At 44.9% G+C, this 27653-nt stretch overlaps 2 protein-coding genes across 33 annotated transcripts in view; one reads left to right on the top strand and one right to left on the bottom strand.

Annotated features, from left to right (window-relative positions):
- Nucleotides 1–27653, bottom strand: part of LOC144099057 (uncharacterized) — a 183607-nt gene that overhangs the window by 72399 nt on the left and 83555 nt on the right. The window lies entirely within an intron of this gene.
- Nucleotides 1–27653, top strand: part of LOC144099061 (uncharacterized) — a 74306-nt gene that overhangs the window by 24682 nt on the left and 21971 nt on the right. For 3 of the 19 annotated variants that reach the window (XR_013307300.1, XR_013307291.1, XR_013307290.1), the window contains 3 exons: nt 4456–4551; nt 8985–9133; nt 10575–10863. The exons of 6 other annotated variants lie outside the window; for them this stretch is intronic. Coding sequence is in view for 2 of the 13 variants with exons in the window: in XM_077632107.1 (XP_077488233.1) it covers nt 24403–24529 (127 nt within the window). In the remaining 11 variants the exon portion in view is untranslated. 10 more of the 19 variants (XR_013307294.1, XR_013307292.1, XR_013307296.1 and 7 more) reach the window with 10 other exon arrangements.

The following is a 27653-nucleotide window of genomic DNA, read 5'->3' on the forward strand; positions in this document are numbered from 1 at the left end:
TGATTCTAATGGGGTTTGTGTTAAGATATTGCTCTTTTAGGATTTGTCTGACGAGTTTCTGGATCCTCCCTTTTGCAATGTTTCAAACGGCTGTCTTGGAGTAGCTGTACTGTACTGGAATAGTATTCTAGTAATACACTATGCAGTTACTGAAAATCGTCTTGGCTTCCGTTTTTATAATGGGTAAGGCGATGGCCAGTTCTGCTTTGTGTGCCTTTGTGCTCCTACGGAAGCAGCTGATATTGGTTTTACGTCCGTGTCCATGATGCCTCTGCAAAAGGCATCATGATCGCAGAGCTCTGCAGTGCCCATGCATACTGCCTCCTTATTGTTGGAGTATTGCCTGTGGAGGGCTTTGGCTCTCTCCTTCCTTCTTTCTGTGTGGCATCCAAGATGCGTGCTTTTTGGGATTGGATCTATTCTTTGATGCCTGTGTATGTCCCTTGGGATTTCCACAGTATCTGTCCCTATGCATTCCTGCCACATATCTAATGTTCCCAGAATGGGACTTCCCACTGGTGCTTTTGTTGGTCTGTTGTACTGCGGGGTTCTATGAGCCTCACTTTGCTCGGGAAGAGTGTTGTGGATGCCCAGCTGCAGCAGCCTGTCTGTTCATGTGTTCTTAGGGAGATGAAGGGCTGCCTTGTATGATTGTCTTGGAGCCATTCAACCTTCTCCTTATCTGCTGCCTGAAGTTTGAGAAAGGGGAGGGAGTTTGCTATACGGCTGAGCATTAGGGCCTGCACTAGTCTCTTTAAATCTGCTTCTATTTTTCTCTGGCGTTTGTCATTTGTCTTATGAGCCTGTTGGTTTGTCCAAGTTTGGAGAACATTGCTGCATTTTTCTGGTTGTTTTAAATGTGCATTTCCAGGATCCTAAGGGTTTGTACCTCGCTAGCTTTTGTTCCATCAACCCTGACATTGAATTCTGCCAATTAGGCAATCGTTTTTCTTTGTTCAGTGTCTGATTATTAGGAGTTCAGATTTTGGCGGCCAGCATACTGGTCGTCTCTCGTGGTGCATCCGGTCACTATGTTCGCTCCATTGTGTAGCGTTGTCCCCATATCACCCTCGTTTCCTCGGGCTGTCCAGAGAGCGATATCGCCACGTAGAGTGGCAACAGTGGGTTTGGTATGGCGGCAAGAAGGTTAGCCATGGGTCTGAGGGTTGTGTTGAAAAGAAACCAACCCTTCTAATGTGCCTTTGATTCTTAGCTGTAGTGTATCTGACTTGATGCTTACAGAAGTAACTTCTGCCTTTAGGGCATTCGTGATGGCAGTGTGGGTGACATTATCAGTCTTTCGTGAGATCGAGTGTCAGTATTGCTTTAGTGTTGGCGTTAGTCAGTGTGCATATTACATCTTCAGAAAGCTTGAACATTATAGCTTGCGTACATCAATTGGGTTGGAAGTCCGTCATCATGTGCGGGAAGAGATTGCGCTTGTCCGTGTGGTCCTGTAAACTAGATAATGCTACATGCTCCAAAACCTTCTCTAAGCATGAGTTTAGGAATATGGGCTTGAGGTTGGTTAGCGAGTTTCTTGGCAGGCTTGGGTATGACCATGAGAAGTACCTTGGTGTGTTTCCATGTGTCTGGCAGCCATCCATCTTTCCAGCAGTTGTTTTAGTACTCCATGATCTCCTGAATAGAGTCCTCGTCTAGGTTCCGGAGTATTTTGTTGGTAAGCTCATCTGCTCCTAGTGCAGAGGATGTTGTAGTTTTCTGCATGAATGCTATTAACTATGGTATTGTTTTTTTTTATCATTTTAGGGTTGGGGTTGGTGCTGTAGTTGCGAAGTTTTTTTTCATTTTGCGTAGGTGTCGTTTCTGCATTGTCTTGATCACCTCTTCGTCATTGGGTGGGCTTCCATGCACTGTTCGTGTTACTGTTATCTGGGTCTAAAATGTATCTTAGATTTGTTCTCATTGTTTCTCGAGCATGGCTTTCGATTTGTCTCTCTAGTTTGGCTGTTCTGTTAGTTTTTGTTGTTTGTTTCAGCCATCTCTTTTGTAAGCTATTGTGTGTCTGACACATGTGTAATAACATACTATCAGTGGCTTTGTTTTCTGTTTCTATCCCTATAGTCTTTGTGGTGTGCTCTGCATCCTTCAAGGGTCAGTGCACTCGTTTTGTTTTTCAATTTTCTTGCCATCTGCATTGCCTTGCCTTCTTTCTTATCCCAGTGTTTACCACTCGTGTCTCCCTTCTTCTTGAGTGTGCTGCTAGGTAATGGTCGCTTCCTAGGTTCTCATTTATGTTTCTACATTGTGCATGTATGATGTTTTAGCATAGGGTCAAGTCCGGGCATGTGTTGGCTTGCACACTATTTTCTATCCTAGTTGGCACTAGCAGATCCATCACGTGTGTAGCCATCGCCTCAAATGTGTTGCCAGAGGCTCATTCCTTTATTTAAAATTGTTCTGTAACCCCCTGCCATGCGTTTTGCGTTAATGCTATTGGAGGATTCGTTTTGCTTATTTTTCTGGATTTGTTGATGGCTTTCATTATTATAGGACTCCGCTTTTGGGGTTTCTATATATATCTAGAATGAAGAATGGGGCCTCGCTTCTTTTTTTGTGCTATGAGCTCAATCGGGAGTTAGTGCGCACAGTTTCATTGTGTGTCGTGCTGTATTGTCATATTTCTGTGGACCAAGACGGCCGTGAGTGGTCTTCGTTCCTTAGCATTTTCATGTTTTATGGTCGTGAACTTTTACTTTTTAGTGTGAAAGCACTGCTTCATGGGCAATCCCAAAAAACCAGAGGGGACTATGAAGCCACAACTCTTATTTCCCTCGAGGGTTACTGGTAACTGCCATTTATTATCAGAGTTGTCGTAAGGTGAAAATTTGTTTGGCCCATACCCAAATTTGATTAGGGCATTATGTACATTGGCTTGGAGTTAAGTATTAGACAAATTCTGTTTCCACATTTTTAGAGACTTTGGTAGCCCTTACAAGCTGCCACGTGCTGTGGTTTATTCTTGGTCTAGGATGCCGCACCTGGTTGCTGCCGTATTGGCTTGACGTGCAAGAAACCTCTGTACATCTCCTTTCTCACTGGGCAGCAGGTCTTCCCACTGTGTCATGCTTGGGTTGTCTATTTTCAGATCCAACTCTGCATGCGAGCAGGTCCATGTTAAATGTATGACTGTCGGTTAGCTTGCACCACGGGCATTTGTCAGTGTATTGTGCAGGGCACATCTTTCAGAGTTCATGCAGGTGTGAGCAGGTGCCTGTCTGCAGCCCTCTCTAATCTACCACCTCTCCTTTGGTTAGTTTTCTGTGTGGGGCTTAGTAGCACTTTCATCGGCCCCTGTAATAATTTAAGATGTCTAGAATGCTGGAATGGCAGGATATATGCTTGGCCCACCCCTCAAAATTAACTTCGCCCAAATCGAGATACGAGTCGACCCACTTTCGCTCGTCTTGATCGGTTTCACTGTGTTAAAACCTAATCATTTTTTACCTTTGTTTCTTGTAGGCTTTTTTCTTTTGAGAGGGTTTCAGTGTGGAGCTGTAGGTTCTCCCATTTTCTGTGAAGTTTGTACGGTTCCATTGCCATATTATCTCCACCAAGCCCTGCCCCACAATTGGTTTTAAGGAGCAATATGGGCTGTATGCTGTGGGATAACATAAGGCTAATTGAGCTTAGGCTTAGTCTTGAAGAATTTAGTGCTAAAAGGTAGGCGCACATACTATGCTATCGTGGTTTAGCAAACGAGAACTGGGTGTGCGATTCCTGATCAATAAGAATATTTTTAGCAACATAAGAATTCTATAGCATTAACAAGAGGGTGGTATGTGTCATAATTAAGCTTAACAAGAGGCATAAATTGAAGGGGTACAGGCCTACGAACCTACATTCATCCATGATGACCAGACAGTTGAAAGTTTCTATGAAGGTGTACAAGTAAAAACATAGTACGCAGTACTGATGGGCGACTTCAATACCAGGGCAAGCCAGATGAAGACAGGAGACCAGGTAGTGGGAGTGGTTTGTTAATATGCACAGTACACAGGCCTCTACCATTCCACCTCCGTTGAAATGTGACCGCTGCAGCCAGGGTCGAGCTGAGCTACTGTGGCTCTACGTTGCTGTAGTAGCTTGTTGGTTGCATCTGCTGCATCTGCAAGGACGTTTACTTGTTCTGCCAGCGTCCAGCTGAGCTACTGTGGCTCTACGTTGCTGTTGTAGCTTGTTGCTTGCATTTGCAAGGACTTTTGCTTGTTCTACTAATGCATTACCCTGGTCTCGTTTATGTTTGCTTCTATTTTTTCTTTCCTCAATTCTGTCAAATCCACTTGTTGCAAGCACGATGCTGCCTTTGTTATTAATATAGCATGGTGCAGTTGCACATGTGTAATTCCGTCCATTGAAATAAATGAAAAGTCATCTGCAGAGCCGTGTATTTATGCCTAATGCTTCTTTTTTTCTTTCGTCAACGTTTGGCAGACTATTTTGCAAGGTTGCATGCTACAGGAAGGCCCCACTCTCAATAAGACGGCGAGACCACAATTGCAGGTTTATTTGGCACACTCAAGCGCTGTGGTAAGTTTTCACACTCCAGGCACACAGGTCTACATTGTCGATATTCAGGCTTTTGTAATGCAGTCATTTAAGGAGCACTCGAAGGCGATCTCTCCCCAACAGTAAAGGTTGACACATAAAACTGCAATAAAAGTGACAAAAGAAACGTACTAGGGAACAGCAGTTTATTCTGTGTGCCAGTGCTCTCCAGTACCATGAACTCTCATAATGAAGCAGTTCATACGCAGGAATTTTTAGGCTGTTTACATCATCCACAGTTGTACAGCAGCTTTCACGTATTGCACTTGCAACACATTGAATGCTGAATATTAAAGAAGTTGCTTCCTTGCAGCAGACGAACCACTGGTAATGCCATGCTGCAAGTCTTTGGCGCGCACATGTAAGAGAAAGCCAAACACACGCAGAATTAGTTTAGCTGTAAGAGATGGTCCTTTCCTTGCAAAACCACAGTGCAAAGACGAATGTACTGGTTATGTATGTGCCCACGGAGGTACTTGCCTTTCTATCTCCATCCTTCAAAGCTGGCCTGTATCGCTAAATTTTAATGACAAAGGCACTATTTTCACCTGATTCTGCTTAAAGGGACACTGAGAACAACTTTATTGTTAGCAAGATCCGATATGTGGGCATTTCAAAGAGTTTTTGTTGTTTGTCCAGCAGCAAAAGACTAATTTATTGCAGAGAGATTTGGATTTGGAGTTCAGAGCAATTTTCCCACCACTCTGAGTCAAACTCTAGACTCTCTGATGATGTCACCTCCAAAAGGTGACGTGAACCATGACGTAGTAAACGTGGACTCCGTGATTGTTGACTGCAAGCAGGGCTAGCAGCAGCCGAAATAAAAGCGACCGCCGGCCAGACGTTGAAGGCATCCTTTGCCGCTTCACTGACACCAGCAGCTGGCGTGGACCCCGTTCCCGATAACAAAGTTTTCGCAATAAACTCTGTTTGCTCCATCCTTCACTTTCCCAAACTTAGCCACACAGACTGCGCAATGCTTTTGAGGACTTAGGAAACTGAACTAGCAGGATACCAATAATATTGGGCACTGACGAGTTGGCAGCAAACGAGCTACCGCCTCGACCTGCAAAGTGCGGTCGTATGTTACTGCCGAGTCTCTCTCTCGACAGCGTCGCTCGAACCTTGGAGCCCTCGTGTTCAGTAGATAGATGGATGTCGTTGCATGTGCCATCCTATAGAGCTGCTAATCATGCACTCCGTGGAAAGAATCTGAAGGGAGGCTTCTTGTGAGCACTGCGCAGGTGCATTAAGTGGCAGCTGTGATGTGTCTGCGCCATTGATTGACAGGAATACAGTAAAACATCGTTGATACGTTTTTTTTTTACTTGCGAGAAGAAACGTATTATCCAAACCGCCTGATTTTGAGAAATGTAACTGCTGAATTGAGGTAAAGACATTTATTGACAATTTCACTTTATGAAAATGCCGACCGGCATTTCTTGGCACAAGAGCTGAACAGATCCTATTCCAGAGCTCGCTGAATTCAGTCCGCGTTTGTGATTTCTTTAGCGCGGAAGGAAATTCGTAACGCGTCCGGTCCGTCGATGGCAGTGGCGAAAGAAACCAAAATCTCTGCCTTGTAATTTTTGGATGCTTTGGCCCTTTGCTCCAGTACTGTGGGAAAGCCACTGCGGCAGCTAATTGTCGCAGTGCTTCTGCTTTTTAAGCTGCGTTTCCCAGACCGAGTCAATTCATATATAAGTGCATCGCTGTAGTTGGTAGAAGCTTCGCCTCTTTTCGTTTATGCACCGCGAATTAACCTCAGCGTTTCTCCTCTCCATATCGCGTCCCCACAGAAAAGGCCATCGCGAATGCTAGCGCGCAGTTTTTATTTTGTGTTCTTCATGGCGGCGGTGGTGCTTCGCCTCGTGGCACTGAGGCACTGCAGAAAAGCCACCAGGGTGTGTGACTGTCGCAAAAAACACGTCATGTGCCCTCTCGTTCGGCCCACTTGTATGTTTGCACATGTGCGGTTGGTCAATAAGCGTATTATACGACCACAATTTGTCAAAAATTTTAAGCATAGTAGCCGGCAAATCGCGTTTCCGGGAACGTATTAACCGGAAAAAATATAGTTTAACTCTAAAGACAATTATAATGTCCACGATTTTGAGCGTATGAACCCGGAAGGTATCAACAAGGTTTTACTGTACTGACAAACTTCATCCGAGGAGCACTTAGAAAGTGTTTGGGTTAACTGCTGCTCCACACTTGTAAATCACGGCACATCAAAGATGAAACCACACGGACACGAATCGCCAGGCCAAAGATACTGAAACGATCTGCCTGCCTCTGGTGCTACCAAGTAAAAATTCTCTTTAACTTACAAAATTCAGGCTGATGAAAGTGCACTAGCATTTGGAAACGACCTTTTGCTTCAGTACTCAGATGCGTAACCTTCATGGGCATTTGTCAGCTTCATAGATAGTATTATTTTGGTGATGTCATCTCACCTGCACTTGTGAAGTTGGCCTGTAGCAACGATACCTATATTTCAGTTCTTGCTTTTTTCTACGTTCGAAGAGGTGTGTTGTGATTAGGAGGTGGCATTCTATCGATACAAGCCAACTTCAAATTCTTTGCGTCCCACGAGACTACTTTTCCAGAAGAAAACAGCAGATAAGAATAGAATATTACAGCACGGTAAAACTTTATAAAAATGCACTTAGTAACAATGGGCCATGGTCTGCAGCACCTTGCATTGCTCCGCTGATGAATCAAAAGTCAAGGAAATCAGCTTTTTAAAGTTTCGTTATCTCAAACAAACCACAGGCAGCAAAATTCGTGACCTTGTAATTTCGGCTTGCAATTTAGCTCCTTTTTATTACTTGAATAACGGACTACTTTTTCATCGAGTACGAATTCCGTGTGACGGCCCTGAAAGTGGGCCCTCATGAAAGTGTTAAAACAGATTGAATTTTTTAAATTTTGCTAAATATACGTACATACAAGGCCAGCACTGCAACTTTAAAATAGTTCACTAAGAGGGAAATTACTGTTCATGTACATTAAGGTGAGATGTGTAATTACCAATTGTCAAGTATGTTGGAATGACTGAAAAAAAAACTCTTTATGCAGGCATCTTTTTGGAACTACAGCATGGCAAATTTAGTTATTCTAGTTTCTTGCACAGCCAAATATATAGGACAAATGAGTAGCAAAACTTTCTTCAAGAAAAACAACCAAAAATGCTTGAAACATCTATGAATGCATAAAGCAGTCGAGAGGGTTACTTTCTGCCCAATCTGTAGTTCAGCTTATCCTCAGTGTCACTAACTTGTTTGTTTGTGAGGCAGCCTGCTCCTTTCTTTCCCCTTTTTTACGGCATCCGTACGCTGGCAGGAAGATTTCCAGATATAGTCACATGTGAGGCAAGCCTTCAATGTGTACACATGTAACTTGATCCCATTGTGGTTTGAGAATTCTAGCGTCCTTCACTGCACGGCAGCAGTGACATACGCATGTACACGACGCTGAAGGCAGGCAAAAAGTACAATATAATCACTGGTTCAACTATTGGGTAGGCTTGTGTAACAGTTGATGTGAATTAAAACTAAAAAAGCAGTGACCATACTGCAGTCTTTTTCACGCCTTGCGCAACCTGAGCGCATTTTGTACATCACTGCAGTCGTTCAGCAGTTGAAACCAAAACAGCGAAAAAAAAGGCAGTTATAAATTATTCACCGCTTGTTAGCGTAGTCTGCCTGACCGTTTTTCAAGTACTGTGCATCATTCTAAACTGAGAAAACAGAACTCAAATTTAGCTCTGTACTCTTTCAACATGATTTGTTTTCAGTTGGAACTCTGTTCTAGCAGATTTCTCACAAATCGGGTTAAGCCTCATTTCTACCCAAAACTGCAGCTTCTGATAATTTGCCACAACACAATGCCTAAAGCACTGCACGGGTACAAGTGGATGCCTTGGACTTGTTATCGAGCTGCATTTTTAGCACTTCTTATGCACGGTGTGACCTGAAAATAAGTTAAAACAGTACATTTTCAAAGATTGAGGCTTAGAAAAGGTAGTGTCCAGAATTCTTACTAGCAACATTGTATGACCGGTACCAATGACATTTTGACCCAAAAGCTGCAACAAAGAAGGAGCTGAAGGAAGAGGAAAGGCCAGCAGGTTCTCCATGGATGCTGCATTTCCTGGGGCATTGAATAAGGTTTAATGAAATAAAAGCAAGCAGTCTCCTGTGCATCCTGTCGTTTTTGTTGCAAGAAAAGAAAAACATGCACTAGAGGTCATTTATCATTGTTGGTAACACTAAATTCCTAGCTATGAAACTAGAATAGCCTGGTTTGTACCTAAGTTTGAACATTTCATGTTCAAACTTATGTAATACCTCAAGAGGCCTTTAAGGGTAAAATAAATGATGATGACCTTATTTTCATTCTCCGAATTCTAGGCAGGTGGACTAAAACAAATAGCCACCATTTTGCCGGATGTCCAAGGGACAGGGTGGGCGCGCGTGGATGAACTGCAATGCGTCGCTGGCACTGCGCCGAACGAATCGGTGGGAGGAAGGCCTTGTCTCCAGACTGCACAGCTACTCCGGTACAGTGGCACTCTAGGTGCCTCTTTGTCGCTCCCGAAAACAAACGCGTCACCCCTCTCTTTAAGATGAACTGCACTTGCTCCTTCCTTTCAGGCTTTTCCTTCCAGGCTTGAAATTCTGTAAAAAGAAAAAAAAATTCTACATATTTATGCAGAGAGACCACACTATGAGTGCATTTGATTTGCTATGTTCCCAATCATTTACATGACATTCTTCAAGACCTAAGGCAGCCAGCTGTAGGCTCTGACCAAAAAGTGGAAATTAAACACTCTCTACATGACACACAGCTACTAAATGACTGCTCAGACTACTTTGAAGACAGCACGGTGGCTCAGTGGTTATGGTGCTTAGGTGCTGACCCGAAAGGATGCAGGTTTAATCCCAGCCACGGCGGTCGCATTTCGTTGGATGTGAAATTCCAGAAGCCAGTCTACTGTGTGCGACGTCAGTGCAGGTCAAAGGACTCCAGGTACAGCGTCCCTCATAGTCGTGAGTCACTTTGAGACGTTAAACCTCCATGAACGTAAAACCCAAAACACTACAACACTTAGACTTCACTACTGTCGTCGGCCTAAGCTTTAAAAATGATTGGGTGCACTTTGTAAAGCAGGTGTCATGCATTTTACAAATCTAGCAACCTGTAAATAATCTACGAAAGATCAACACTTTTCCTGAATTAAAGAAAAGGGCACATTATTGCGGTACACCACCTACTGCTCTGTAAAAAATTTTGAAGATTACCATGCCCAGTCTCCAATGTGTTTACACTGCATGCATTTATTTCATCTTCACTTGTATTTCATTTCATGCACCAGAAAGACCACTTCTATCATAAGGTGAACAGTAGGGCTGGTTGATGCATGATATACAGGTGACATCATCATCTAAGGAGGATGGAGGATAAGGGACATAGCACAGTGCTACTCGAGTGAACGAAGCCAACAGTCGTCGAAAAGAAGGCAGTCAGAGATTTCTGTCTTATGGTGGAGCTGGTGAAAATGGGGAATTAGTTTTTATTCAGTTATTTATTTCAATACCTACTTATTGCCTTGACATCTATTCAAGTCAAAAAGCACCTATTTGCATCAAGGTTACAATAGCAGAAAACGGGTCGATAGCAACACGCATTGAAGACAATACCGCGAAAATAAGTAAAGGAATATAAGCACAAACAAGCAAGGTAGACAGTTAGAAATGACGGGTAAGTAAATCACAAAACCGTGCATCAACTGCTGTTTTCATAGTCAGGGGTGAAAATATTCCACTAGCTGATAGTGCATGGAAAAAAGGATACATTACACAAACATGCAGGCAAAAAGTTCCTTAAAGGGAAACTGCATTAAATTGAGACTTTCTGTAAAATCTCTGAAATTGGGTTCAGAAGGTGTGACTATCTAAAGTTTCAGTCTTCATTTTTATGTGGATGGCTTTATTTTGTAGGTTCTGTGCACGTGCCACTTGCCACCCGTCCAGGCGGGGGGTGGCGTGACATCACACGTCTCGCGGCGGCCTCCTCTCGTCGCACCGTGCTGACATAGGTTCAGCTCTCGTGCCTGGAAGTTCAGAGTTGGCAGCATGGAAACATGAAACTGATCGACAGTTACAGCCTGTGGTAGTAACTGTAGCACCCTCTCTTGGGTGGCGCCGGGAACCCGGATAGCGCACGCCACCCGGCGAAGAAAATAAAGACGGCACCCGGCTGTGGCTCATGCAGCCACGGCTCGCAGCAGTCTTGTTCCTTCGCTTCTGAGGCGTTGAGCCTACATATCGATTATATCATTCAGGTATCGAAATGACATGGATACGGGTGCAACCCTGCAGCCTCATGGAGCGACAAGTACAATGAGCTCGGAGGATGACATTTTGCACAGGCGCGCTCCCTGTTGTAGTAGCTGTGTATATTATAATCCAATTTGATATCACCCAGAGATTTTCCTGAATTAAGTATTAAAACATATCCTCTGCTGAAGGTAAATCAAGGCATCACCTTCATTCATTGCTCCGGCCACACAAGAAGACCAGGCTGTGACGGGGCAGATGAGATTTGAAATAGGACTTGTACATCACGTAGGCAGCGCGGAACAATGGAGTGGGTGCTTGACATATAAAAGCAGCCAACTTAATTGCATCGACGTAACAAAAAAGTATGCAGCACCCAGTTTTCTTTTTTTACTGAAGCACTGTTACTATGCTGCCAGACTTGCGTGCGTGACTCTCATAAACGGGACCTGGCGAGCGATTCTTGTGTCATTGGCCTGTTAGTAAATTGTCAGCGTTGTTGCTTTCTGATGGTCTTGGGCATGAGCGAAGTTCTCCCTCAATTTTTCCGATATTTGCGCATGCCCACATGAAAACACTATTACACGATATATTTATTTACTACTCCTTCAAGCATACACATATATTGCCTGTGGGCAGCTTGTTTGGTGACTGTACTGAAAATTCTGAATAAGGGAGATGGGAGCGTTTATAATGTGTATTTCTGTCCCGCACTGCATCCGAGATGATTTTCCATTGGAGGTTGTTTGAACCAGCGAAAAAACTGGGAACAAGTGAAAATACTTCCGAACTCTCTATTGACAAGGAAAATACACATCTAACAAATGCTGCTGCATTTTTGGCTATCCTCTGTAATTACGTGCACTAACTTGTGATAGAGTAATTTTTTTCAGTAAACTCCGCACTCTTTATTAGTGACTTGTAATTTTCAAGAAGTTTAGGTTCCCTTTTCGCTAAAGCGCAGCTGTCATGCTTTCAGTCTTGTGCTTTCTAGGGAATATTGCCACCTTGTATTGCGAGGTGACACACAGCTGACCTGGAAGACAATGATGTAGCGCTTGCGCTATCGCTTATCGACTGCCATTACTTCTATATCGAGAATAACAACAGCTTCCTCCTGCCTGGCTCAAGGTCTTCAATAACATCTCCCTCACAAATATACGCGACATTCTGTACAGAAATGAGTCAGGTTAGAGGCACTGTCATTTCAGTCATGTGGATTCAAAACAGAGAAAGGTTCGTGTATTAGTCGCTGTCGATTGAATTCCCGCGATAAAAATTCGGACCTAGAAGGTTTGTCGAAAAAGCTAGCTTCCCCCACACGGATCCATTCTTCAGAGCTTGGCCTTTTTTTAGGAAGGCATGACATGGCGTGTCCCTTCCCCCGCCACACTACTGTTACAACTTTAGCGGAATAATATTGTGGCACCCCACCCTTTGCTTGTCTGGCAGCTGCGTGGATCAAATTCGAGCTCGAAGGACTCCAGACACAACCGGCGGCACTCTCAGCGCATCCCCTACATGGCGCGTAGCGTCCACATAGCTGCAGCAGGCGCATGCCGTGCCACCGAAGCGGCCGGGCATGGAGGCAGGCAGCCGCATGATGTCGCAGCTTCCAAGGAGCAGTAGTTCAGGGCACCGCCGCCAGGTGCACCAGCTCAGAAAAAAAATTAGGGGAAAATGGGGTTTCTGCTGGCTTCGTGCAAAAAAAAAAGGATGTGGTTTCAGTCATCTTAAAAACTCCAGCCTTCATTCCAGTAGAAAATTAGACCGCCTATAATTTAATGCAGTATTCCTTTAATCTTTAGAAGTGCTCATGCCGCTTAGACACTTAAGTTGATTGCAGCAAATACCTTTTATTAAAGGGTATTTCCTTAAAATTATGTCCAGCAATAATGTGAGGTGATATCGTTTGCAGCGTGAAGAAAAACTGGCCAAGTTTAGTCACCATTATTTGAAATGCTCTTCGAAAATTTTTAAACTTTTGATGAAGCAAGCAGCTCAATTTTGTAACGCTTCTAGGCTACTGATATGAACACGTGTGGGGGGTCCAACATGATCCACACGTATTCGAGAATAGGCGCCAGAGTCCTTTAAAGGACTTTGGCACAGTGTTTCTTCGACATTTTGTGCACCTTGATTCTCTTTTCTCTTCTTAAATTTAAGAACGCATCGTACCTTCAGAGTTAAGCACTGCAAGTACCGATTCCATGCTGTCTGATGGGAAAGGAACTGCAAATTATACCCTCATTAACGATTAAATAACTATAGACACCCAATTTTAGTTCCCTTTCTTCAATGATGTTAGTATTTAAAATACTGTTACCGAGTTGCATTCGCTTACAACCGCTAAATAATTTATAATTGAATTCTCCACTCACACTGCTTCGGTTTCATCAATCAAACGATGTCTACGACATGTAGCTGAACGAAGGTCACAGCAAAAAGCTGCAATATAATCACTGATACATATATTTAGTTCAGCACTCAAGCCAACCCATTTCGAGAAGTAGAATGACAAACAACATATCAGCAGTTACCATATTTACTGCTTTAATTTGTGCACCCGTAATTTGTACCAGAGTTTATGAAAAAAATATTACTGATATTTTATGCTCCCTGCTGCGCCAGCGTGCACGCAAGGTAGGCTTGAGAAAATTGGCGCGGCCACGTCGCTGTGTGCAGTTGCGACTGATATATGAGTGGTGTAAAGGTTCCACCAGGCCGCTCTAAAGATGATGTCACCATGTCACGCCAAAGCCACAGCAAAGTAATACCTGCTGCATGTGAGGGGCGAGCATGACCGGTATTACTTCCCCGTCGCCCATTCCCTGACAGCTCCACATGTAAACAGAAAAACTTTTTAATTAATTTGTAAATTAGGTTGGGCAAAGAAAGATTGAATTGCATTCCATTTACTTAGCTCGCTCATGCTGACAGTCACTTTCCCAGGCACAAACTTCCGGTATACAGAACCCGAAATTACAGAGCCGTTGGCGTTTTCGTTTACCGCTAGTGAGCTAGGCACGTGTGAGGGTGCAGTTTTAGTGCCTTTTGTATCCATCTGCCAGTGACTGCTGGCTTTGAGAGTGTACCGTTGAGCAGTTGTTGCTTTGAGCTCCGCATGCACCGTCATGCCACCTCGGGAGAAGGGGTGTTATGCATCGACCTGTATTTGCAATCTACCTTTTTTTTTTACCAGCGAAGAATGCAAGTTGTGGGGCTGCTGTATACGTGGCAATTTAGGATGTGCGTATAATTTGCGCACACCCTTTTCGGTGCCTTAAATTACCAGAAAAAGTGCGTAAATTTACACAAGTAAGTAAATATGGTACATTGCCTTTTTTTTCACGCCTGAAATGACCTAATGCCACGTCGCAGCTGTTGTTCAATTGATGAAACTGAAACAGCATGAGAGAAATTCGACTATAAATTATGTAGCTGTCATAGGCGAATTCCACGCGGTGATCCATGTATTGTAATGTCTATCACTTCATTTGAAAGAAAGCATGCATGCAAAACTTGGATGCCTTAGTCCCTTAAAGGGCAATTCCAAGGTTTTTTTGAACTCCAGGAAATCCAGTGAAACATTTACTGTGGGCTTCCCTCCCCACACTAAAGTATGGCAGCCAAGCAGCTGTTCATTCCTGTACAATTCGTTTTAAAGTCTGCTGATTTCGTGGCCTCTGTTCAAGTGTTTTCTGCGCACAACACCACTTTTCAGTGTCACAAACATTAATTTCATATCACTGCCCGCTCCCCACTTGAGCAAGTACTTTTGAGGGCCGTATTTGGTCACATTGGCCATTTTATAAACAGAGTCTGCACTTCCAATCGCTATTTCAGCCATACAACATGCATACAATGTCTGTGTTGCCGTCACTGCGCCAACCAAAGCCTTGTCACTGGCCACGTGCCAAGGTCCGGTTACAGTTTGCTGCTTTAAAGCAATTCCACTCGGTATCCTGAAGAATTTGTTGCGTTGGAGATGTGATGCAAACCCCCAGATGCTACACCAGAACCAATATCGCTGCTGAAAATGGAGACCTAAAGCAGAGTCCTGATGTAGTCAAGAGGACATGAGCATGGCGGCTGCTTCGACACCCTTTATCGCCGCTTTCTGTGGATGGTCAGCGAAGCAGTTTTAGAGCCAAAGTATATATATTCGAGGTGTGCCAGGAATAGAGGCATCATAGCAAACTGTATCGAATGCTTTCTGAAAATAAAGCAGAACGCATTCACTCTGGAGACCTTTATGAAATGACCGGAATGTGTCTTTGTAGAATTCATGAAGTGTTATACTGCTCAGACCATTTATAGCATAACTGCTTACAATGCTAGACCGCATTGTATGCAGTTTTTGTGACAACTGCTTCGCTTCCCATGGAGTTTAATGTATTGGCATACCGCTTAATATTGCTGCACGTAACCGGAGACTACATATAGTGCGGTTTCTTGAAGGCCCGGCTGCCCGCGTACCGGCGCGGGCCCGTGGGTACAGGTGGGCGCGAAGAGCATGCTTCCCAGATTGACAAGAAGAGGGCAACAGGCGGGTCGGGGGAGCGTTGTCAGCGTGGTTCAACGCAAGGCTGAAGGCAGAAGAGGAAAGAAAAAGTCCCAAAGCAGGCACTTTTCCTCTCAATCTCCGATGCGCCTCCGTTGGGCACACTAATTGCATAAAACTGGGAAGCACGTGATGGCACGGCCAGGCGAACATGCTAGAGCGGCGGCTGCAGTCGTGTGCCACGACACTGCAAGCGCTGCTATGCCTGAGCCCATGAGCACGATATATGTCGTCGAGTCTAGCGAAAAGTTGACAACATAGACAAGTCGGCTGAAAACGTGAGCAAGTCTACGATCCTCGTCTGTCTTCAGTTACTATGGTGTCTACACCTCCGAAAGCCAGAAAACTGCAAGCTCTCGAAACCAAGCTGTGCATCGTGAGGCAAAAAAGGCTACGGTGGGAAAAAAAAGTATGGTGTCGCCAATGCTACTGTGTCCGCCATTTGGAAGAACAGCGACAAGTTGTGACCACAGCTGCAGGAAGGCTCCGCTTTGCTTGCAAGGAAGCGGATTCGTACGTCGAAGTACAAAGATGTCGCCGCTTTGTTTGCGCGGTTTCGCGAGGTCCAGGCCCAGAGCGTTCCTGTGAGTGGCTCGATATTGCAAGCCAAGGCCAGGTGCCTTGCAAACATTTTGGGGTATGACGGTTTCAATCCATTGAATGGTTGCATTCAGTGTTTCAAGAACCGGCACGAGATAAGGTCGTCGACGTCGCCGCCGATCTCGACGGCATTGTGTGTGAAGTAGCCGCCACCGCGCATCACTGCCACATGGCAGTGTACATGGCAGTGATGCGCGGTCGCTATGAGCCTCTATCCGAGGATGAGTCTGAGAAAGTGAGTGAAAGTGCAGCAGAAGTTTCATGCAAAGACGCGCTCGACAGTTGCAACAAATTGCGCCTCTATTACGCTCAGAAACCTCAGCGAGCAAGCGCTGAAGCACCTCACTGTTTTTGCAGATGAAGCCATTAGCCACACAGTTCAGTCGCAGCACCAGAGTAAAGTAACGTTCTTTCATTCATTACAACGCTTCTAGAAAAAGATCAAATAAACTTCTTTGTTGCCTGCAATTGCAATGCTGTGCATCTGATGCGTTGTCAGGTGCACTTTGAAAGGAAGGCTGGCCATTCTGAAAATGCGAATGCATGGAAAAGCTACGTTTTGGTTACAGTGCAGTACCGTTTATAATACGGATTTTCCCGACTCCCGCTGTATGCGTTATAAGCGGTCTATGCTTAATAACACAGGGCATTCAGGATCTAGAACCATGATGGTAATCAAAGTTCTTATAGACCTCCTGCATGTTTGCAAAAAAACGAGGTGATACTGCATTCGTTAGCGGTCTCGATGTAGGCAAAAGGCCAGGGAGTGGGATCGCGAAGAGGTGTTGAGCGCGGATTTTCAAGGCTTGTAGGCGCATTTTCAGTTCCTGCGAATCACAGCAATGGTTGATGCTTTCAACTTAGTAATTTCTCGAAATGCACGAGCTTGCGTTAGCCATGTACGTGTATTCAGAGAAATAGTTTGCCACTGTGTATTGTATATATGATTAGCAGTAAACAGAAAGCGTTTCTGCCGTTGATTTCTTGAACAAAAGTTTTTGACACTTTGCACTTGCCGGAATGATTTTACTGCGGGACAGTAGTGAGGGGAAGTGCTGGCATTGTTTCGGTGGAGCAGACGTGTGCTCATCGTCAGTTGACACATGTGTCGCGCTGTGCGAAAAGTGGGGACAGCGCCGTGTCTCCGATCTCCCCTGCCTCACGTAAGTGCTGTTTTTAGCCTCAAGATCATGCACCAGCCAGGCCAACTTCTCTTTTTGTTAAACTGATCGATTTTGTGAAAAAAATTTTTATTTCTGGAATTATTTTCATTGCTAGACCTGAAGTCTGTTTCGTGACAAAAAATTCAGTAGAAATTTTATAAACTACGCTTTTTATATGTGTGGTCGTTGAAAATTATGAGGTGATTTCTTTGTTTTTTGGGGGTTTTCTTTCATTTCAGTGCTGCATTTCTTTGACCAGAGCGATAGTAAAGAGGCCATAAACAAGGGAATAAACTTTAAGGTTCGTTTTCTGACATTTCACATTTTCTATGATTGGCATCCTCACTCCTTCGTAAATTCGTAATGCATGAAAATAGAATGATTCTATTTGTCGCAAGCAATTCCTGAGACGTTAATGAGTGTAATAAATCTCGATTTTTTTCCTACACGTGCAGTGCTGTTATTTTTGTAAGAAATATTTTCATGTAACTACATGCATAAGTACTGTTCATCTAAAAAAAAATGAACTAATAGCGTCATCATACAGAACAGGGTTTTGTGAACATGCTGGCATAAAAAAATTTCGCACTTTCTACTCAATTATTTAAGACCTTGGGGTCAATTGATGAGGGTGTTAATTATATAATTAATTACCCAAGAACTGCACCAGGTATAGCTAAAAATAAAATGCACAACTGAAATTAGTGTACCAGTTTCATATTTGCACCAAATTTAGTTACATATGTATCGCATGCATAAATAACAAAAACACTTTTCATTGCCGCGCCCCCTCTCAACCTCGCCACATGTCTATTAGTAGCAGGCCTGCTTCTTTCCAAACAAGCTTCGCGATCATATGTACTACCTCACGACACATTCATGATGCAATGGAAGAGGAAGTGGCTTTTAGTACACTTAAGGTACGCTATTCTAAGCACGCCAATGTGACCGCATAAGATTGAAGCAACTTACCACACTTCTTTCTACTCGAATCAAATAATTACGTCAGTCATATTAAGAAACAGTTTCAAGAAAATATTAAATGCCATAAAACACTCCATTAAAAAACATGCTGTGCTGATAACAAAAGAACGCATTCCTTGGGGGCAAGTGAAGCTGCCGGCATCCCGTGCACACCGGCTCAAGGTCATAAATACGTGTGCAGCTACATATTTTATTTTTTTCCTAGCGCAGTTATAAGCGTACTGTGCTGATGTTCAGGTGAATGAACACAGCACACTGAGTGGCAGGGCCGATCGACTCCCAGGCTTCGCGCTTTACTACCGCAGCCCATACCCTGTTAGCCAGTTTTCTAATGCAGTATTTATCTACGAGAAACATATCGAGGCTAATTAAATTTCCTTTCGTGCCACTGCGTGGTCCAACGGTGACGCAGCTGGTCAATACATGCTGCAGTGCGCAGGTATCGTGCAGCCGCTGGTAGCTGCGGTAGGCACGGGCAGGCGGAACCTGTTTTACGGTAGGCAAAACAGGTTCCGCCTGCCCGCGCCTACCGTGTGAAAGTCGCTGCTGACATCAGCGCCACTGCATCATCGCGACGTCGTGGGGTGAAGGAGGTCTATAGGTGAGTACAGATACTTGTGTATATTGCAAGCATAATCATTTTCTCAATGAAATCTGATTAAAAAGTTGAAAACAACAGTATGATAGGTTTGTTTTTATGGGGCTTAATGTCCCAAAGTGACTCGGCGTACGAGGAACGTCGTAGCAAATTTCTCCAGATAATTTCAACTACCTGACTACCTGGAGTTCTTTAACGTGCACTGACGCCGCACACTACTTGGGCCTCTAGCATTTAGCCGCCATCGAAATGTGACCGCCGCAGCCGGGATCGAACCAGTGTCTTTTGGGTCAGCAGCCGAGCACCATAAACACTAAGGCACTGCGGTGGCTCTACCACATACTGCCTGTGCGATCCAAACCCATGATCTCTTATGTCGCATACATTGCTGTACCAACCAAGCTATCTATGTAGGGACTATGTACCTACCGTATTTACACGATTGTAAGTCGACCCCCCCCCCCCCCACATCACATTTCTGAAAAAAAAAACTTGGAGGTCGTTTAAACTTGGCCTTCAATAACAGAACGCGATAGCACTATCCTGCCGCCTCCGCTTACTGCCGGCCGCTATCGGCCGCACGCGGGATCGCCCGTGGGCACATTCCAAAGCGAAAATGTATTACTCACTGGACTACTCGTCCACACTTGCGCCATCGTCCTCACTATATATAGCGCTGCCGTCGTGATCGCTGCTGCGGTCCCACAACTCGTCGTGCTAACATCGTCGTGCAGCGAAATCCCGCACTTCGCAAACAGCCATATCACGACATCGTGTGGAACATGTGAAAATTTTGCCTCGCTGCAGCGCGATTGCGTTATCGGACCGCTGTCGCTTATCAGCAGACGCAATCTGCGGCCGCGCGTGGGGAGTGGGATGCGTGAGTTTGCTGCTTATCGACAGCCACCATCGGCCGCCTCGCGCGGGGTGGGGATGCCGGTTTTGTGCGTTGACATAGTACACTTACTCAAGGCTAGCACTAAGAGCGATCCGACGGGGCCGCGCAGCAAAAATGCAACCACGCTGCAGCATGCCTGATATCTCGTTTGTTTCGCCTTTATTTATGGTGCGATGCTTTGGTTTTGATTTTAAGTCGACCCCCCCACTTCAGATTTTCATATTTTGAATAGGTCGACTTACAATCGTGTAAATACGGTATGTTTAATGCAGGAATGCATTTAAAAACTATTTCCATCTCTCTGCACGCAGATTTTTGTCCATCAATCCACAGACTACCTGAAACACTGTGTTCAAACCTGTGCCTTTCCAGTAACAGTATGGGTAGTGGAGTAGCAATGCGGCACACTGAGGCCATTTGCACCAAAGCGAGCCAACGGCACTGCTCCTCCTTTCGCCTGGCATGCAGATCACAGAAGCTTATTCAAAGTACGCTTGCTAATGTAATAGTTACCTTGCAATAAATGCAGCAAGAACAACAGTGCTGCTAAAAGCTGACGTTAATTTCATACTTAGGCATGCACAAACTGAAAAACTAAGTTATATAAGACACTATGAGAGAATTTTATGCATTTGTGACTGCAGAACATCGCCATGAGGGGACCAAAGAGAGATTCCCAGAAACCATTGTACTTTTTTTGCACCGAGAGCCACATATGCAACGCCCCCTGAAAACCTGCAGGCTGTGCCTCATTGTGCCACTTCAGTAGGATGTGCAGAAACACTTCAAAATGCTTTCAGCATGGTCCAGCATTCCAGGAAGTGCCAAGCGAAAGGTGCATCATGGCTGCCTGGATAGGAGACATGGCAGCGCCTGCTGGCTGTGAGGCGCAGCCGCACTACATTTAATTCTCGTTATCCAGGGCGAGTGTGCCAAAGTCAAGCAAAAAGACATGGGTGCATTGAGGCTTGTTTACTGGTTTGTTTATTTTATGGTTTATGGGTGTTTAACGTCACAAAGCAACTCAGGCTATCAGGGACGCTATAGTGAAGGGCTTCGGAAATTTGACCACCTGGGGTTCTTCAACGTGCACTGACATCGCGTAGTACACGGGCGTCTAGAATTTCGCCTCCATCGAAATTCGACCGCCGCAGCCGGGATCGAACTCTCGTCTTTCGGGTCAGCAGCCGAGCGCCATAACCACTGAGCCACCGCGGCGGCCCCAAGGCTTGTTTACTGACAACACTTTGTTTAAGCATTGCAAGTAAACATGGCGCAGTATTTATGAATGAATTCCCGAAGTGGAGTAGCCGAGGCGCTGCACAGACTAGACCACAAGATTTTAGTGTATGTCCTGTGCAGTCTAACACTGATAGTGCTCGGTCTCTATTCTCTTATCAAGAGAGAAACCAGTATTTTTGGTTGTGGTAGTCTTGCTGCCATAGGTAGCATAAAAAGGGTTTCACAGAGCCACCACCGTACCCATTCGATCACCTCTTACTATGGTTTGGGTGGCACCGGTTCCAAAAATATTTCCATTCTCCAATTTTTCTCCAGTAAGGCTCCCTGCATTTCCTTGCTACCAATCTGTCAAAATATTGTACTGAAAGCTTCCAAACTCTGAACACTTAGGTATAATCTGCAGATCATAAGCAAGGTGCTGTCATAGCCATATGCCTTGTGCTGCAGTTCCTTTAGACATTTAAATATATTTTTTTCATCATCAGCCTGACTACGCCCACTAAGGACAAAAACCTCTCCCATAACTGTCCAATTAACCCGGTCTTGTGTTAGCTGAGGCCACATTGTCCCTTCAGTGCAACTTCCTAATCTCATTTCCCCACCTAACTTTCTGCCGCCTTATGCTGTAGCTGCCTTCTATCTGAATAGAATCAGTTACCCATAATGACTATCAGTTATCTTGCCTTTTCACTACATGCTCTGTCCATCATTATTATTATTTTTTGAGACCGTTAAAACACAATTTACTCAGTCAACATTAGCTCCCTATATCTACAATAATTTGGCCAGCCACTACTTTAATGTCACTAGACGTTTTTAGCATACCAGAGAAGTACTGCCGAAGACATCCGGTGAAGTTGTTGCCTGGCCTCCAGGTTGGACTTGTCCGGATCTAGAAGATGCCGAAGCAAGTGCCACGTACCTGCCTTCCTGATGTTTCGGTCCAGTTTGTCGAAAATGGTGTTCCAGATTTGCCTTGTTAAAAGGAGCGCGTACTCTTTGATTTCCTTGTTAAACACGGCCAATTGTCTTCGCAAGTTCCTGTTCCCCCTCTTCTGCGCGATTCGCGTTTCAAGATCCTTCTTCTTGCGCCAGACACTGACCATGTGACGATCTACTCCCTCGACTTCCTCATCAACCTCTACCTCCTCTGTTGCCTCGCGGACCGACTGAAGGACATTTTTACTCCAGTCATCAATGTCACTGATGCCTTCCTCCTGCCCCGTGCGGTCATTTCGGAAAGCCTCCCAGTTCACCGACACCACCTTCTTTGTGCGGGCAACCGGTGGTCCGTTGTCGACTACAATTTCGATAATATTATGATCGCTGCCCAAGTTTTCATCGAAACACTGTTGCCAGCTGCCGGGTAGGTCTGAGGGGATCCGTCAGAAGCACTAGGCCTTTCTGCGTGGAACGTTGAGTAAAGTATTTAAGGTTGTAGTTTCTTTTCCAAAGCTACAAAAACTCCATGTATTCCAAGTTTGACTAACTTTATACTGAAAAAAAACATTTTAGAAAATGTGCACTACAATTGGACATGTGCCTGCGGATATATCTGCACTTGTCTTCACCTTATCGGTACATAAATAAGAGGAACGAGCGGCCACACTTCTCACGTGGACATTTCAATACTCACTAGCGATAAACGCTTACCCCTTCCATGACAGGCATCGGTCTAACGAGTCCACAGGTTTCGTGTGTGCGATGTCGGCAATTCTTGAGGGCAAATTTACAAGCTTCAGCGAATGAAAATGGCCATCGAGTGTAGTTTTGACAACAGTTTTAAACAGTGAGGCAGTGCCTGTCGTGCTTTTTCTTTCGTGCCGTCTGCATTAGAATGAGATGCGACAGCTGTTCGTGCCAAAGTGCTCCTTCGGTGAATTTTCTGCTTCGGAAATCAGAGTCACGGTTCTTGAAATTCTTTCTCTTATAAAAAGATTCCCCAAAACCGCAGAGTACAATAAAGCTTTCTTCACCTCCTCGCATATGAACTGCATGCACGCATTTCCTTGTTTCTGACGGGGCGTGCCTCCAGTTTTTAGAACAGTCATAGGAGCTCGGCGGACCCGCGTCGCTAAGGGCTCGTGTGTTTCCTTTCGTATTGCTTCTAAACTATCAGCGACAAATGAAACGCGAACACGAGAATATCAACACGATCAGCAAAATTAGAAGATCTTAACCGGTGGAAGCTCAATACCGGCGCCGGTTGATTTCCCTTCGAAGAAGCGATGACTGTACTTCAGAGTGTTAAAACGCCTGTATTTCCTCGCCAGGAGCTAATATGTTCGAGTCTTTGCGTTTAATTTGCCGTTGACAGCGTTATCCGCCGACACGGTTAACTGCACAGGTTTCGTCATTCCTCTGCGCACTTGCACATAAATCCTAAGTGACATGGTCCTCCCCACCCCATCAAAATGACATTCATGTTGTAAGTACAGTATCTTGTGTTTTTGTTCTGATTTATCAATCAGTGTCCTGTATCTTGTTTGCTGATTTGCTGTTTTTGAATTGGTTGATTTGTGTTGTCCACTCCTGTCTAAGGTCTGATAATAAGGCTGGCAGTACCTGTAAAATAAATAAATAAAATAAATAGACAGTATAAACGTGATCATGACCGTGGCGGAAGCCACAAGTCGAATTAGGTGTCTCGGAGATTCGGATACAACTCAAGAAAGGAACAGTGCTTTCTATGCGCGCTAAAGAGCGGTCAGGCTGTGCGGGGCTTCAATGAGGAGAAAAAAGAAGGTCGGGGGCGTGTCAGAATCATCTTTGCCTAAAAAAATAAATGCTGGGTGCCCAGCAAAGAAAGTCCGCCAGCCAATGGCGCGAGACCGATGTTCATGATGTAGCGGTTAATCCGATAAAACGTGGGTAATACCCTTTCATAAGCCATACGCTGCCATGGCAAGCTATAGCAGGTGCAAGTGCATTTAACCGTGATGTCTAGGAAATCGCTCGACAGGATAGGCTGCAAGGCCTCCCTCAAGGTGCATCTGTAGCTTCATTCTCGAGTTGTATCCGGCTGTCCCAGGTTATCACTGCACGTCGGAAATTGTCTCTCAAGTTTTTCAGTTAGGCGTTTGGTTGCAAATAGCTAATTCTACTCGAGCATCCAATTTCGATGATAAGATGTGACAAATATTAATTGTTATCGGCATTACGGCGCTATAGATGTTTCGCATCTCTCGAGGCATGAAGCAAGCGCTTGGCCAGCCGAGGAGTCCGCGTGGAGCGCTTATCTGTTTGGACGTTGTTCCGATGATTGCGCTACGCTTCATATCGCGCCTTTTTTCCGAGTACGGCAGCATGGCGGTTCGTCGCGTGGGTGCTTACCGCTTATCGGTTTGCGCTAGCGCCGACGTCCGTCCGGTCTCTGGCCGCTGGCTTTGAAGAGAGAATGAAATAGTTCGTCGCTTGACGCTTGAGTGCGTACCGCTTAGATGCATTCGACTTCAAAGCACGAGCCCTATACTTCTCCCCGTGACTGGATAGGACGTTCAGTTGGAGCCTATTCAGTCACTGAGTCGTGTTTACCTGTTCATGCAAAAACCAAGAGCTACTCAATCGGTGAGCGCACATTTAGTTTTTTTTTTGTCCAACACCTAGGCTCAGTAGATATCGGCGTTGAGCTGTAGCGCGCATTAGTTCGCAAGTTCAATTAATTCGTGTATTCCGCAGAGGGAAGAAAGCCCAAGCGCAGTGATATTATGTTGTATGTTAAAATTAACCTGGCCAATCGCATTTGACCTAGAGCATTTTACAACCGCTTTCTCGAACAGCGAACATGTAGTTTTGGCATTTCAAGAAATTGCTCGCTCTGGGGTGGGTGTGAGGACGGAGGTAGTGGTTTGAAGCGTCGCCCTTAAAATTTCCATGAGACAGGCGTCGATCGCGATATCTCGCCGGATGCGATATGTGCACGGCGTGAGGGCGTCGATGTTCCTACGCGTTGTGTGAGTTTACTTGCAACACTTCCATCGCGCGTTGAAATCCGACTCGGGTCCATACATTGAGAGGCACGTTAGTCGGAGCAGAAGGAAGGAGGTGAAAGGGAACTATTCTTAAAGCGGGAATATTTTTGTTTTTAATTTTTTTTTCAAAATTTGCGTATAAATCCGCACCAGTTCTATTTACAAGCCAGACGACAAGCAGCAGATACGGAAAGACCCTGACAAGTGTTACAAACCAAAGTAGCAACACTGTCTGACTCTACAGACAATAAGGAATTAGCGCTTGTGTTCATAAATAAATTAAAAGCAACATCGGAGTTACCAGAAATGGGGCTTGCATAAAAAGCGATGGCAGCTGAAAGGTTTCATAAAAGACGCAATGCACGTGCCGAGTGAACCCGAGTGCACTTGAGATGTTAAAACTATTGTTTTTTTTTGTTTGTTTTTTTGTCATAAGTTTATAAAACGAAAGAACTAGTTTTTTAAATATTGGTTTCAGGAATAATGTGTCAAAACAGAAGTTGTGGATTGTCCTGAAGAACAGCTGGATGAAATGTTTGCGTGAAGGTACCATTTACTTTACACATTGGTAACATTTGCCAGCCTTAAAAGAAAGACCGCAGAATACAAAAGCTGCCATATGTGACAGCTGGCACATATCTCTCGCCCGGTGTACACGCAAAGCCCTGTTTGTGACAGCGCTCCGGATAACAGCGGATTTCACGCCCGTCTCATGGTAGTTTTTATGTTGCACGTTTCCTTTTAAGGCCGATAGAAAACGCCATGTAAATGGTACCTGGGTGCAAACATTTTAGCATTATGTTTCTCAATTCGCTCTACAATTTCCGCATTGACAATTCATGCCTGATGCCAGTATTTCCCGCAAACCATGGGGAACAGCTAAGAACAAATTTAAAGTTTTTCAGGCGAGCGAGAAGCCAGTCGCCAAATCAGCATGGTGATATCGCAGCATTCTCCGAACCGATCGAGAACCGCTAACTAGCCGCTTATCCCTCCAGCCGCAATTCGGCTCCTGTTTCCAGGCAAAAAAATTGAAGTATTTTTTTGTTTAGCGAGTCCAAAAGTCGGTTTCCCTATCAGCAAGGTGAGATCGCGGCGTTATCTAAAACAATTACTGCTCACTTGCAGCCGATCCCGGTCGCGTGTTGCCAGTTCAAAAGTCAAGCCGCCATATCTGCAATGCTGTGCCACGGTGCCTTGTGATACATGAACCGGCAACTTGTCATCGATCCCACTATATATCTGCAACCCCCACCTGACGCCAGGCTAGAGTAAATTTTGTGTGCGTGCGTGTGTGTGTGTGCGTGTGCGCGCATGCTCAAATGCAAACGAGCATGTCAGCTAAAAGAAACGCCGCTGCTATATATGAAGCGAGAACCAGAGGTTTCCGGTCCTTGCTTCGCAGAACACTTCTTCTGTAGCCCCAGACTTAGACTCCTGCAGAACGCTTATGTACAGGACACACGCATACAGCGTGTCTTGCACGGAATGAATAATGAAATTAATAAATCTTCCGAAAATTCCGGAAGGGAGCAATTGTCAATGTGATGGTGTATGTCAGAAGCCTCATGGGTGACTTGCACGATGTATGTTTGAGGGATGTGCGGCATTGACAATCAAACTGATTGTGAGCGTACTGCCCACCATGACAGGTGTGTGCAGATACATAGCGAGAGGTTGCCCGGGAAGGGAAACATGGGTGTAACAGGTCCCACCGGTGGCAGCACCTGTCATCGCGGGGCAGCGGCGCATCGCTTAACCACGGCACCAGGAGTGGTATGAGGACTCCCAACAATCTATTACTGTAAAGCGTAGAGAATGACTATTTCCGCATATATGGGCATTAACGCTATCGCGTTATCGCCTTAAGGCGGAGCTTATGTGGGGACTCCAGTTTTTTTTTTCTTTATTTATGCATTCTCCATGAGGAAATGCCTCTAGCCCGTCCCCTGCATAAACAGACCCATCCAAAAGTAGCTAGGCTATAAATCCATCCCTGGTCTCATTGGAATGTAGGCATGAAAGAAGAAAAGGGAAAGGGAAAGACATGACGCAGGAACAGGCTGACGTCTACCACTGCAAAGGAAACAATTTCGCTGGGAGAACAAGAATGAGGAATTGATGATTGAGTTACATAAAAACAACATAAAGTAAAGAGTAACGTCGCGCAACCCGAAATGTGGCTCGTGCGCAGAAGCAATGGGAAGAAATCACCTATAGCTGTGCACCCTGCGGGATACTGCGTATATTCTCCAAAAATATTCCTTTTAAGATAAAATTACTGCTCGCGCCCTGTAATAGTGGTGGCGGATGTCATTAAAAACCTTTTAGACGTTTTAGTAAGGTAATTACTTAAAATTTGCTCGTGATCATGTTAAAAGTTTATATGTTAGCTGTTAGCGCTTTGGTTGTAATTTGGTCATTGCAGCGGCCCATCGGTGCATTCAATTTCAAACATTACATGCGAAAACATTTCAATGCCCCAATCGAGTCACAGTCCTAGCAATTCCGCATTTCTGGACGTGTGTGAAGCAGGCGCTCGGGGGTGAGGAGCGCGAGTACAGACGTTCCCGAGCGGGGTGCTTATCGCTTCCTACGATTCGTACGCAGAGCTCCGCGTCTCGCGCGGATGGAGGCTCGTCGCATGCCTATTTGCCGCTTATCGGTTTGCGCTAGCCCGACTGCCGGGCTTTTGCAATACCACCTAGACTAGTTATCTA

The sequence above is a fragment of the Amblyomma americanum genome, chromosome 7, assembly GCF_052857255.1.
Source record: "Amblyomma americanum isolate KBUSLIRL-KWMA chromosome 7, ASM5285725v1, whole genome shotgun sequence".
In the NCBI taxonomy this organism is placed as follows: Eukaryota; Metazoa; Arthropoda; class Arachnida; order Ixodida; family Ixodidae; genus Amblyomma; species Amblyomma americanum.